The sequence below is a fragment of the Coturnix japonica genome, chromosome 15 (genome assembly GCF_001577835.2).
Source record: "Coturnix japonica isolate 7356 chromosome 15, Coturnix japonica 2.1, whole genome shotgun sequence".
In the NCBI taxonomy this organism is placed as follows: domain Eukaryota; kingdom Metazoa; phylum Chordata; class Aves; order Galliformes; family Phasianidae; genus Coturnix; species Coturnix japonica.
In genome coordinates, this window is record NC_029530.1 from 3,891,697 (window position 1) to 3,905,541 (window position 13,845).

General features: G+C 51.7%; 1 protein-coding gene across 12 annotated transcripts in view; it reads left to right on the forward strand.

Annotated features, from left to right (window-relative positions):
- Window positions 1-429: 429 nt before the first annotated feature.
- NCOR2 (nuclear receptor corepressor 2) overlaps window positions 430-13,845 on the forward strand; it is a 121,397-nt gene continuing 107,981 nt past the window's right edge. For 11 of the 12 annotated variants that reach the window (XM_015877795.2, XM_032447859.1, XM_032447863.1 and 8 more), the window contains exons 1-2: window positions 430-549; window positions 10,329-10,540. In XM_015877795.2, coding sequence (XP_015733281.1) covers window positions 10,436-10,540 — 105 coding nt within the window. In that variant the 5' untranslated portion in view covers window positions 430-549; window positions 10,329-10,435. The remainder of the gene's footprint in view (window positions 550-10,328; window positions 10,541-13,845) is intronic. The other variant, XM_032447862.1, reaches the window with a different exon arrangement.

Consider the following 13,845-nt stretch of genomic DNA (forward strand, 5'->3'; position numbering starts at 1 on the left):
CCTGGCTGGGATTTCGGCGCGTGGTGAGAAGTCAACAAACCCATTAAATCGGAAACGTTGCCGATGTGTGAAAGCAGCGCTGTGGTTGGGGGGGGGAAGAGTGGGGCTGGGGATTAGGGGGGTGGCCCCTTTGCACCGCCTGCACTGCGGGGAGGAGATGGTTAACGCGGGGCCGTCGGGCCGGGTTGGCCAGGAGATAGCTAATATTTGAGAGGGTTTCAGAGCGAAGCTATAAAAAGGCCTCGCAGTATTTCAGCTCCCCCATTGTCTGCTGGAAGCCAGCCAGCGTCACCATAGCTACGAGGAATTATTACTGGCTGCCAGAGCTGGAGGAAAAGCTCATACTTTTGGCTTCAAAACAGGAGGGGTGGACTTATGTAATCCACTGTGTTTATAGGCTGAGACTGGCAGGAGCATTGAGAAATAATTACAGGCTTTCCATTTCATTTCCAGCTCGGTTCTAAGGCTGTGTGGCCTCTCTTATTTATTTATTTTGCAGCCGTGCCGCTGGCCATGCAGGATGCGGGGAGGGCTGCGGGATGATGCCGGGTGAGTGTCCCGCACCGCGCTCCTGGCGTTGGCGTTCAGACTGAAATAGGCCACGGCAGGAAGAAGTTCCTTGGAGAAACTGGGACTTGGCCCTGCGACATGGCAGCGCTGCCGGGGCTGGAGCCTGGTGCTGGAGGGGGATGAGCTGCGTGTCCATGTGCTGCCTGTGGGGGTCCTGTCTGTCATTAGTGGGGTTTTGTTTTGGGAGGGTGGTGGGAGAGGGGGAAAGTTTGTGTGTGTTTTCTTCCTTTCTTGCTTTCTCTGCTCTGAATGTATCGGTCTCATGCGTTGCTGTACTGACTGGAGACGGATTTGTCAGCGCAATCAAAGCAGTTTTGCTGATGTTTGGTGCTCCGGAGAGGTGAATTGTGAAGTTAGCCTGTAATTAATGTGGGTTTGTTCGTCCCTGGATCAGTCAGCAGACGACGCTGTAATTTGGGTTTGCCTGAAAAGCAGCTCATGGTGTGTTTTGACTTCGGTCAGGCCAGTGGGAGTTTGCAGCTGCTGTTTTTGTACTGGCTGTTGCATGAAGGTGGTGATTGCTGGCGAACTGCTTGCAGAACTCTCCCTGTGTGTGGGGGCACTGGGGAGGTGCTGCTGTCCTGCCCTGTCCTGTGGGGGTTGCAGGGCCCTGATGGAGAGCCGAGGCTTGCTGTGGGGTGGTGGGGCTGGGAGCTGTGGGCTGGGCTGTTCCTCATGTCCTTCCTTCAGTATGTGAGAATAACATTCCAACTGTGTCTTGTTGAATCCCACTGGCGCTGGGTGTAAAGCTGAGCAGCCTGTTTGTGGAGGGGGGTGGAGAAGAATGCTTTGATGCACCACAAACTTGCTGTAGCGGTTAAAAAGCGTATCAAAGCTGGAGTTTGCTGTGATTCTGACATCTTCCTTCACTGCATGGGGACCTGCTGCACAGTTACACTCTTGGCCCGTGTCTGCGGGGCTGGTGTTGCCATGGGGTGCAGTGTGACTGCGGGATGCCCCTGCAGGGCAGCACAGTGCTGTGCTGGTACAATCCCAGCCCTGTGCTCCTTTGCTTGGCCCCAGCCTGACACACACAGAAGACGTGGGACTGGTGTAGGTGTGGGTTTGTCTTGTGTGCTCTGCGGAGATAAATGGTGTTTCACGTGTTTCCTGTGGCTGCTCTGCGTGTTCAGGATGGGCAGAAGCTCAGGGGCACAGGGCAGTGCTCCATGGAGGAGCAGGCACAGCTCATGTTGATGGAGATGCACAGTGCTGGACCAACTTACTAATAACTTAATGATCCTTAATACTGTTTTAACTCCTACCACAGATGCTGTTGGACTCGATTGGAGTTACATTTGTTACTGCAAGGTTTTTGTGTTGGCTTTTTTTCTTCTTCTTCTCTTCCTCCGGGCTTGGTGCCAGGATGAACTGTATGTTCTGTTCTTAACAGTTATGAGTAATGTATGCGTGAATCTGTAACATAAGTAATACGAGGATATAAAATGTGTGAGTGTGCAGGATTCATGTGTCCCATGTCTGCACACACACTGTGTGTGTTCAGCACAGCGAGGCACCACATGCCTGGAGCTGTGCTCAGCACAGAGCTGGCCTGGGGTTGTGGCTGCAGGGTGCACGGCTCTGGGTGCTGCACTCCAACCTGGTCCAATGGGATTTATTTATTTATTTATAGCATGGTAAAAATGAGCTTTCTCTGGTTAATGATTATATATATACATAAATATATATATATATTTTTTTTAATGTGAAAAACGAGAAGGTGGCACATCGCCAGCTCCCCCGCCTTCCTCTTCCCAGCCCCGATGAGGTCATTGCCTCTTAAAGTTTGTGCTGTGCATTGTGAGCCGTGGCAGGAGGGGTGAGAAGGCAGCCAGCATCCCTCCATGTACCAGGAGCCCTGGGGCACAGCTGGGCTGTAAGCAGCACCTGAACCAGGGGCTCCATGGGCTGGGGGCTGCATGGGGTGCAGCTCTGAGGGGGGAGGAGTGGGACCGTGTGTGCAGGGCTCAGCACGTCCATATGCAGTCGGCACATTGTGGCATTCCTCAGCTGATCTTGCTCTTGTGTTGATGTACTTTTCTTGCGGAATTTCCTCAGCCCTGTTTCTGAAGCTGGGGCTGCTCAGTGGGGTGTGAGAGTTCATGACCCCATGGAGGATCTCTCTGGGACTTTTGTGTCCCCGGCCAAGCGGCTGCAGAGGAAAATTGTTTATTTTCCTGGACACCACACAGAGCTGCCTGCGAATTCCTGAGCTCTTGTTTTCTTCCCCACTGCCCGGAGTTCTTGGCTTGGTGTTTTCAGCACTGCAGCTCATGGGGACTCCCTGGCTGCAGGGTTGGGGACCTGCTGCTTGGTGCTGGGCTGTGTGTGCTGTATTTGGAATAGGGCTGTGGGTAAATTGGCAGAGGTCTGAAAGCACAATTTCACAGGTGCTGTTTGAATGGCACCTCATTGGAGCATACTTAACTGTATTGTGCCTTTGCCGTGGGTCTCACTTGGGCTGGTTTGCAATGGGGTGCACAACACGAGGATCCTGGGTGCACCTCTGGCTCTCACTGTCCTGCCCTGCTGCTGCTCTTGGCAGTGCAATGGGCTGCATCACTTCTGTGTGATCCCACTGGTTCTGCTGCTGCCCAGAAATCAAAGCTCTGCTGTGTCAGAAAGAGGAACGGTGGGTGACAGCAGGTGTGCGGGTAGTTGAAAGAGTGAGAAGTAGATACTGGGAAAGTATCTGTGTGATGCCCATAGGAGCAAGCGAGTGTTGGTTTGCTCCTCCAGGTTCATTCCCTGGGGCTGGGTGGTCTTTGAGGTCTCTTCCAGCCCAAGCCATTCTGTGATCAGGGAGGGCCCAGACTGTGTGCTCCATGTACTGGCAGTGTATAGCAGGGGTGCAGTGCTAAGTGCTGTGGGGGGTGGGAAGGTCCAGCACACTGCTGTGCTTCTGGGCATGGAAATTGTGCTGTTCCATCACAGCCCTTCTGTTCTCTGGAACCCATGTCAGCATCTCACTAACAGCAGCCGCTGCTGCACCCCAGCACCATCCCTGTGCAGTTACTCTTTGTCTCTGCGCTGCTGCAGACGTTGGTTTTTTTCCTGCCCACACGACACAATCACTCCTTGTTAGCCTGTCCTGCTCTTTCCTCTTTCAAGGAAGGGAAGGAGCGGGGGAACCAGATCTGATAATTCCAGCGAGTAGAACTGTTCCCCTGAGCCCTTTATGAAGAAATAAAAGGCTCTCCTTCTCTCCGCTTCTCTTTGAGCGCGAGCACTTTACCCTCTTGGATTCCCTGCAGGCTCCTCACACTGCTAAAATTGAAACATCAAGATGTCTGAGGCAGCAGGAATTACCATCAGTGTTTTGACACCTGGAGGTACAGTTTCTATTAGCTTTCATATGAAAACAACACAGCTTTTGCCAACGGAGTCCCCGTTAAATAATGCACGAAGACCCTGCTTCTGACAGCGGGTATTTTGCTTTCATTTTCTCAGTCTCTGGGGTAACAGCTTAATTTTTGTGACCACTCAGGACAAATGCACACAGGCTCACAGAGAGCTGTAGGGTTGTGGGCATACATATGTGGAACTCCCAGGCACAGAGTCAATGATCCTGTTTGCTAATTAATGTGGAGAATGGAGGAAGGCGATTTAAGGTCTGTCTGTTGGTTTGGGGTTGTTTTGAAAGCAGAATTCTGTCTTCCTGAGATACCTGATGGTCATTTGGCTTTGCTTTGTGTGGGGCAGAGACGAGCTCTGGGTCACCGGGAGCAGAAAATGGGTGACTTGTCCTAGCACTGATGGTGCTCAGCATCTAACATATGCTCCGTGCCCGCTGCTATGGGAAGCGAAGGGAAACAGAAGGGCACAGCATGTGGATGTGGCTGTCAGTAGTTAGAATCAAAGTGCAGTTTTGACATTTCTAACCTAATAAGTGGTGCTGCGTGTGAGCGCCTGCTTATTTTCCTTTTCAGTGTGAGATGCTTTGACAGAGGAGTAAAGTCCCATTTTGACATTTCTGTCATTTTTAACTAGAGAGAGATTACAGTAAATTGGATTAAGTGAAAATCTTCTTCAGATGTTTGTGGTTTGGGCTGATTTATGGATAGATGTCATTTGAACGTCATTCTGCATTTTTTAAGCATCTGCTTGATGGCTGCCCTAATGCAATGAGTCCCTGCGGCAGGGCTGGGTGTGGGGATTCTCCCCATCCACTTTGCCAATGATGTCATTGATGAAAGAGTTGGCTGCTGTCTGCTGGGGTGATGGGGATGAGATGCAGTCTTTGTACATGGGAAAGCAGGAGGCCTGCACTGTGAACTGCGTTATTTGCACGTATAGTTTTTGATTTCCAGCACAGTTTTGGGAAATACTTCTGATCCAACCACAAAACCATGAGGTTTGAGGCCGGGCGTAGAGGCTTGTGGATTTCACTTGTGGTGTCTGGAAGGTTATTTGCAAGTTTCGTGTTGGTTTAAAGCTTTGTACCTGTACTGTGAGCTCACAGGGTCGTGTTCTTCCAGCTTAACTCCTTGAGCCACTTCTGCTCTGTGCCAGGTAGGGAGGTGCTGGATTCCTTATGCTGTGGCCATGCCAATTCTCAAGGTGCTGCTGTGAGCTGGAGTAATGGGCTTTACCCATCACTGCATGGCACCCAGCCTGCCCTCACACCTCCTGCTGGCACCGTGCTAGTTCTCTTTGCTTCTTGCACCTTGTGGTCCCCATGCCATAACTGATGGGGGGAGCACACAGGCATGTGTTGCCCTCGTGTTGAAAAGGTTTTGATTTGTGTGATTGTACTGGGAATACTGGGAACGTGAGGTCCGGTTCTTAAAAACACTCTGCGTTATTTCCCATGATACGATTATTTGCAGAAGATCACACTACTGTGGGAAGATAAAATTGTAATCCCTCTTAGTGGCTGATCTTATCCCCCCTGAGTGGCTGCGGTTGCATAAGGCGCAGTGACCTGAGCTCCACTTCTTAGTGCTGTGGATGGGAGATGCTGTTCCCTCATCCCTATGGGCTGCACGGTGCAATCCCTGCAGCTCTCCCAGGCCTGGGGGCTGCCCACAGCCCCAGCTGCTCCCACAGATGGGCTCTTTTCCTCTGTGCCGTGGGTGAATCGGAGCTGTCTGTGATGGATCCTCACTGCGACAGGCTCTAAGTGGAAACTCCCGGGGGAAATTAGCCCGCAGCTTTTGGCTTTATTAAATATTCTCCAGTGCCATCCCAAAGGACTGCTTCTTAGTGCTCGGCGATGTTTCATCTGTATTTTTAACATCACCTGCTGGAAAAGTGACCGTGAATAGCCTATATTGATATTAAAGTCTATGTACAAGTGGTGGGCAGCTGGCAGACAGCATGCTGTGTTCTGCAGGGCTGGGTGTCCTGCAGCAGAGGAAGGACCCGGCTGGAGGTGCTGCAGGTGATGGTACCTGGCTCAAGCAGTCCTGATTTGAAAGCACATCCAGTCAAAGCAGTGCAGGTCTGCACAAGGAGAAGTTAAAATTACTCTGATGAATGCTGAGGTTGGGAGCTGCTGCTGAGGGATGTTCAAGTGGGCAGAGAGCAAAAGCTGCCAAAAGCAGCTGGTGGCCACCCCTGGGGCTGCCCGTCCTACCGGGATGCATTTGGGCTGCAGGATGCAGGGTGGGTTGGCTTGTTGGATGTGACAAAGGAATTAAAGGTTGGTTTGCCTTTTCTGACTGCTCGAGTATTATTTTCTTGACTTTTTGCCTGCAGAGCATGTAAGTCCGGCCTCAGAGTTAAATGGTGGGAGATGCTGATTAATCGTGAGGGGGGGAAAGCGGCAAATTCCCCGTTGGGTAAGAGTTTACCAGTGGAGCTGTGACCTTGCTAAAACACATTAACTCAATAAAAGCCTGAGTGTTTAAAGACAAGTGACTTCTTCCTACCTCGAGGGGCATAATTAAGCTATTCCACACCCCTGAAAGCAGAGATGTGGGAGGATGGAGGAGCTCCCATCCTGCACACTAAGTCACAGTGGGGTTGTGGCAGGACGTGCCCAGTTAATGGCTCCCACTTCAGCCCTGGCTCTACCATGAACTTAACAAGCTGCTCCTTTCTCCGGGACACCAGAGCTGGATCTCCTGGGTTTTGTGTGGAGGAATGAAAGCAGCAGATGTGTGCAGGAGCAAATGGTCGGGTCCGGTCTTTAACCAACATGACTTGTGGCCCAGTAATCACCCTGGGATGTGAGAAGGGCCCTGTGCAGGGCTCAGAACTGGCCTGAGCTGTTGGGTTGGCACCAGGATGATGTGGGTGAGGGTTGTTCTGAGAGCCCCCATGGCTCTGTCGGTTACCAACTCATGGCACGGCCGCAGTACTGTACTCAGTTCTGAGTACCTTGCTTTACAGGTCATTTAATTTATTTGCAGGCTTTGTTTCAGTTCCCCGGGGTAATTTTGCTCCTTTGCACATCTTCTTATGGAGGCATTAAACAGTGCAGTTTGTCACAACAGTTCAGCTTTTATGCTGGCAGCCAGAGCTCTTCAAAGATGCTCGAGTGAAGTCGAGGCTCCTGAATCATTAGAGGATCATGAAAGAAAAAGAATAATTTAGAACACGGAGATGTTTTGTCATCTTTGAAACTGGGAACGTGTGAAAGGAGAAAATGTTTAGCAGCGCGATCCGCCTCAAAGAACTCATCTTAGGGAAGCCAGAAAATGAATTTCCCCTCTTTATGCGGGATGTAAATAATCAAAAGTGTCACTCCTGAGCCGAGTAATTTGTTCAACAAAAGGATGTGGAGGAGATGACTCCTCAGCGCTCACAGCACCCCAGACATCAGAGGGCCCATCTTGGCAGCCATGGAAGCAACGTGTTTGAAACCCAAATGAGCAGCGTGTGCTGTGCCATAAATACAGAAGGTTCGCAGGTGCTCCGCGCTCCCCCCGCGCTGCAGCCTGTGCTCTGCGTGTTGGTTCAGCCACGGCTGTTAATGTGCTGTTTAGTGTACATGGGAGCATGGCTGAAGCAGTCATCGTTACCACACCATGCTGAGGAACCGCTTTTCTCCTCCTTGATGTTGTGTGTGTGTCTATGGGGCTGTGGGCCTGCAGTGCAGTGTGAGCTCACCTTGCTGGGGGCAGCGGAGCTGTGTCCATCCCTGCTGTGCCCTGCCGTGCTCCCAGTGTTCCCCTATGCCTCCCTTCACCTTGCTGGCCACACTCAGCCCTCTCTGCCTTCCTCCCTCTCCTCCTCCAGCCCCATTTCCCCTCTCCGTCCCAGTGCCCCACTGCTTGTGGTTGTGTGTTTTTATTCTTTATTATTATTTTTTATTTCCTCTTCGGGCATTTCCATTTGTCTTTGTGGATCATCTTCAACAAAGGCCTCACGTGGTCCGTTTGTTTTCTATTTCCAGCCTACATTTAAAAATAACTCCTTTGTTCCATGAATGGCCTGTGCCTGGATCCAGACCCCCCCGTCCCTTTCCCTCTGGGTTTCTTTCTCCTCGCTGTTGGCTGTCAGGACCTTTCCTTGGACATCCCATCACAGCAGCTCACCCAGACCTGCCCTGCGGAGCTGTGAGCCCCGTGTAGCAGCTCCACTTGTGAGTGCTGGCAGAGGTCACCTCAGGGCAGAGCTGAACACCATCCCAGGCCCAAAATAGCTTGGTATGATTTGGAACACAGTCCTGCTGTATGGCTCTTGGTGCTGGCAGGGGCAGGGTGGAGTCCCCTGGTGCTGGGGTTGGTTCTGGGGCTGCATGAAGCCACAGTGGGAACTGGCGGCTCCCAGCAAGGAAGGAAGACCTGTTGTGGTTGTACCCACACCTGCACAGGGAGGTGAGCTGGTTTGCTGTGAGCAGCCCAACCTGCAGCAGCTGCAAGGAGCCTGGAGCAGAGCAGTGCTGGGCCCTTGTGCTCATTGAGCTCTGCCAGCCAGCCCTGCAGTGTTATGGTTCTCCAAAGGCAGCACATCCCATGCAGGTAAAGGCTTTGAGCCTGGGGCTGGACTAACCTCTCATCCACGCTGTGCAGCTCAGGGTGTGCCTGATCTTTCCTGTTGACCCTGTGCTGCTGTTTTAATTTAAAACCTCTGTACCCTGCTGCGATTGAATGCTACTGTGGATTCCTAGGCTGCAGACACTGATGTTGTTTGCTTTGTTATTCTGAATAGAGCCTTAAATATATGGCAGGCGGCCGGCTCGCCTATTGAAAGGACTTAACAGATACAGTACATACAAATATTTGTGTCTAATGTCAGCTGTCTTCCAAGAAAATTTCATGCACATATGGGTTAGACAAGCCCATTATCATTGCAGGGTGGTTTCTTAGGAACGTCCCTCAGATCATTTTCATTACATCTTAATCCTTTTGGTGCAGGTCCTTGGGGTGTTCCTGGGCAAGGAAAGTGGAGGTGTTGGGTTATGGATCTCGTTGTCTCCTTGGGGGGAGGAAGCAGATGAGCTTGGAACCCCCCCTCGGTGCCCGCAGCCCTGTGTTGCTGTCCTGGGGCCAGGTTTGCCAGCAGCCTTTTGCTTTCTCCTGTTTCTAATCAGATTGTAAATCTCATACCTAGCGCTATAATGGCTAATGCAGGTCTGAGGATAAAACATTCCCCGATCAAGGCTCCAACCAGGGGGGAGAAATACTTTTCCGGTGAGACAACGTCTGTTCCTCATCAAAATCAGTTGAGAAAAGTAGTAACCAAACAGTCCAGATTTAAAGAGCCTGGCTGTGCTATTTCTGGTTTATTTCCTATTAATCTGTTCCTATTGTTTGCATTCCTCTTCTACAAACAATTAGTTAACAATGTGTCCCCAGGGCATGGAGCACTCCTGGAGTAGCTGCATGCCAAGGTCCTGGTGTGCCCTGTGCCCCACAGACACCGATGTGCCCATGGGGTGAGCTTTGGTGGCACCTGCAGAGCTGCCCTGTTGCTGTGGCATGCTCCTTCAGCAGCAGCATTGAGACACCTCTGCATTTCTGCCCTCTGTAGCCCTGATGGATGTATTGGTGTATTTTCAAGCTTGGTCTCTCTGTAAGTGATCTCCTTGTGCTGCATGTTGCCGCTGGGGCCGTTGCTGTGTTTTGATTTGGTTTCTGGCTGTGTGGACGTGGGCAAACCAACCAGGCGGCCCCGTGCCTGCCCAGCACAGATAGCGAGCGCTGCATCGCTGCGGGCTGGTCTGTGGTCATGCAGGGAAAGAAACTCTTCCTCTTTTTTTCCCTTTCCCACCCATTGCTGGTTTTTGCACACGCCAACTGCTGTTTCAGTTGAACTGTGCTGGCTTGTGCTCGCTGCTCTCCCTGTGGAGCAGAGCTGGGCAGCTTGCAGCCCCGCTGGCTCCCTGCAGCTCCCTCTGGGCCAAGGGGAGCTCTCCCACTGGTTTCCCAACTGTGCTGCAGCTGCAGAAGGAATTGCAACACATGATAAGCCGCCACGCGTGTGGGCGACCAGTTTGTGAAAATACCCTCTGTGGTTCTGGATCCTAATCAGGAGGGCTGATTCAATATTGATGTGACACTGGAGGTGTGTGACACACTTCAGCCCTGAGTTATGGGCAGTGCGGTGCCTGGCTCCTGCTGGTGGTGGGGGCTGCCTCGTGTGGGTGCAGGAGTTGCTGGGGTTGGGAAGGAGAGCAATGTGCTGTGTGTGCGTGGAGGTGTGAGCAGCTGGGGGGACCTCGGGGTGTGGGGTGGGGGGAGCGTGCAGGAAGCAGGGCTGGTGGGGAACAGCGAGAGTGGTCAGGTTTTGGGGATCATCTGAGCCTCACTGCTGGTTGTCTTGTGGTTGACTGAGTTTTAATCTGCTCCTTTCCTCTTTGCTCGCAGTTGTTGCATGACGAGGAAAGCACGCTCACGATGAAGAGGAGCTCTCGGCTCTCCTAATCTTCTGTTGGTGATTTGGAAGCAGCCATCGCCGCGTCTGCTCTTTCGACATGTCCGGATCTACTCAGCCCGTGACACAGAGCTGGCGTGCCACCGAGCCGCGCTACCCTCCTCACGCCATGTCCTACCCGGTGCAGATCGCCCGGCCGCATGCGGTAAGACAGCAGCTGCCTTCCCCTGCTGCCCTTGGTGCTGGGCAGCAGTTCCTCTGTGCTGCTCTCAGATGTGGCTGTTACGCAGAAGTCAGAGTGTTTCCATGCCCATGATATGGGATTTCACCCTTCTTCTCCCATGCTCTGTGTGCCTGCTGGTAGTGCTGCGAGGCAAGGAGCAAATCTGATTTAATTTAATTTTATTTTTTTCAACCTTTTGTCTTTCCTCACGTTTTTCCCCTCCCTCCTCTTTGATGTGTGCTCTTGTCTCCTGTAGCACCAGGCTGTGTGTTGAGATGAAGGCTGTCTGTGTTTTGCTGAATGCACTGGGTTAACTCACTCTGATCTTGCTTCTCCCTGTGCCTTGTCACTCACATCCCTGCTTGCTCATCCTGGGTGTTTGACTGCTTTAGGTTTAAGCTCTTAACAGGAAAAAAAAAGCCCTCTCCTTAGTGGAACAGCTTTAGTCAGCTCAGGCTGCTTAAATGAATCTTATTAGGTGCTGGAGTGTGGTATGCGCTCTCCTTGGTGAGCTGCAGCGCAGTGACCGCAGCCTGTACAGTGCATGTAATGGGAGTTAGCGAGGTGACCTTGTCTCAGGGTTACGTTGCTGATGGTGAAGGCTATTGAACTGTGAAACTCCTGCCGCGATGAATTTAGGGTTTGACTTGAAAGCCTGAAAATGCAAGAAATGTCAACGAAGAGGTGAAATTTCCCTGTCTGCCTTCTTTGTTGGGCTTTAACAGAGCACCATGTAGAGCAGAGCCGGAGTTTGGAAAGGCTTTGAAATGGGAACATACAGAGGGTGCAGGACAAGCTTTTGGCTGAGTTAACTGGCTCGTCTAGATTGCTTGGGGTCTGCATGGTTCTGCACAAAGAGGCTTTTCATCCAGGCTATGAGACAGGCTGACCTGGTTTGATCTAGGGGAGTTTTGCTTCCCCTGGTATGAGCGTGTTTATTTGGGCGGTGGGTGGAATGAGAACGTTTGTCTCAACAAGAAAATCCCTGTTCTGTTTTTATCAGAAATTGGAGCCGGAGATGTGACCAGGTGAGCAAGGTCTGCTGTTGTGCAAAGCTTTGACTCAAAAACAACCCGCCGAACCTCAGCACTCAGGGTGCAGGGGGGTTTAGAAGAGGGCAGGTGGTTTCTGGCTTTGGGGTGAAGTCCTCATCCCTTGCCAACCCACAGCTCTCCCTTCATGTCACGTCAGCAGAACGACCCGAATGGGGCAGTTGTTTGCAAGGCAGACGGAGCTCTGGGTTTCTCCAACCTGTCTTGCTCTCTGGCCTGAGTGAATACTGTTTTTATTCTGTCCTATTAATGTTGGAAGAAGTTACTGGCTTTTGCTTCTAGCAGCTATTTTTACAGCCATGTGTAATCTTCCGAAGTTACGCGATACCCTGTAGGTGTCTGGGTGCAGGAGAGCTTGAGGTTTTCAGCTGGAAGGCCAAGCGAATCCTCTCGCCTATGGGTGGGAGCGTGCCAGCCCCATGCACACCGAGCACACCTTGCTGTGCTGGGGGCAGGCAGCCCTGTGCCATGTTGGGAGCTGGCCGGGCTGTGGCTTTGGGGATGGGGCTGCTCTCTGGTGGGGTTACTTGGGAGAGCTCCTTTGCTTTGAAGCCGCTGTGCTGCTTCACATTAAAAGTCAGTGGTATTTGCTTGCATGTGTTGGCCAGGTCGGTTTTGTCATGGGGTGTGTTTGCACAGTGAGAGCTTGTTTGGAAGAAAGCAAGAAAGGCCAAAACCAACCAAGTGCTGGCGTGCCTCGCATCTCATTAGGGCTCGGTTCTGGGTTGCTGCATTCCACGACATCCTTTCATGCGAGCTGGGAACTTGCTGGCCCTGGGCTCCTGCCCTGACTGCGGAAGCGGCCCGGTCACCTCCTGGGCACGTGGGGCTGAGCACAGCGGGGCTGAGAATGCCATGAGAACAGAAAGAAGTAATTGCAGTCCAGCTGTGACTGGAGCACCCAGGGAAATGCAGAGCAGCGGGAACACTGAGCTCCACAATGAGCCGTGACACTATTTTAGGCCTGGAGACACTTTATGAAAAGTGATTTAAAGGATTTCAGCTGTTGGATTTCACAGATGAAGCAAGCGGGTGTAGGCGCTGTGAAGGGGCGGGAGGCAGGGGAAGCAGCCTGGGTGTTTTTCTGCTCCCTGCACACCAAACCTGAGGGAATATCCAACAAAAAGGGTGAAAAAAGCGGCTCTTCCAATGAACCTGCAGAAATGTGCTTGGTGTGTGTATGGGTACCGGGTACCAGCAGCCACATCGAGGAGCTGCTGTTGAGCTGGGGGCTGCTGGAGGAGATCCAGCAGTGGGTGAGCAGGGCTTTGTGTGCTGGCTTGGCCCACAGGTACCAGCTCTGGGCAGGGCTGTGGGCCATGAGCTCAGCGTGGTGCAGCTGGCAGCCTTCTGCTGGGTGGGCTGCTCCCATTGCCCTGGGGCCTCCTCCTGTTTCTCCTCCTCTTCCTCTCTGGTTCGGTGCCAGCTGCTGCTCAGCAGGCAGACAAAGCGTGGTATCTTATAATGACCTGAGATTTAATTCCATCTTATTAAAAAATTACTTACAAAACAACCTTGCCAAGTGTGCGTGCTTTCAAAGGGAAGAAGTTTAGATGGAAAGATTCTGTTCTGTTTAAGAAAAAATCACCAACCATGAACAGTGTTTATTTCTTAAGAGGATTACAGGGTTGTTGGCCAAACTGCAGGTGAAGCGTGTTAGTTTTCCATATTAATTAGCTGTAGTATTGGGCAGTTCAGCTGATTCTATCATGTTCTGCTTGGAAACAGAAGAATTGTTTGAATGCTTTGTGACCTTTAGCTAAAGGTGAAAAAACGCATTGCTTACGCTGTTAACCTTCTAATGTGTCCGAAGTTCATGCTCTCTCAAAGCAAACCGTGGCATGAATGATATTCCTTTTCAGGCAACCTGCAGATATTCTCTGTAAACAGATCGATGTCCCCACGTAGCACACGTCCCCTGTCCTCCTAGAGCCCCTCTATGGTCGCAGTAGGGTGCCCCTGGTTCCTCACTGGGTGCTGGGGCCCTTGCTGTGCTGTGTTAGCAGGAGCTGGCTGTCCCTGTGTTAGTTTATCACCACAAGGCAATGAGTGGCAGCACGATGGTGGGTAAGCGCAGGGAGGGCATTGCAAACACAAGGTTCCTCTGCTGCTATGGTGGGTTGGTTTTTGTTTTTCAGAATGCTTACTCACACTTTTATCTCCAGCAAACAAAATGCCATTCTGTGTCAGTGCTCCAGGAACTTGCAGAACGGAAAGGTTTATGGTGCCAAATGC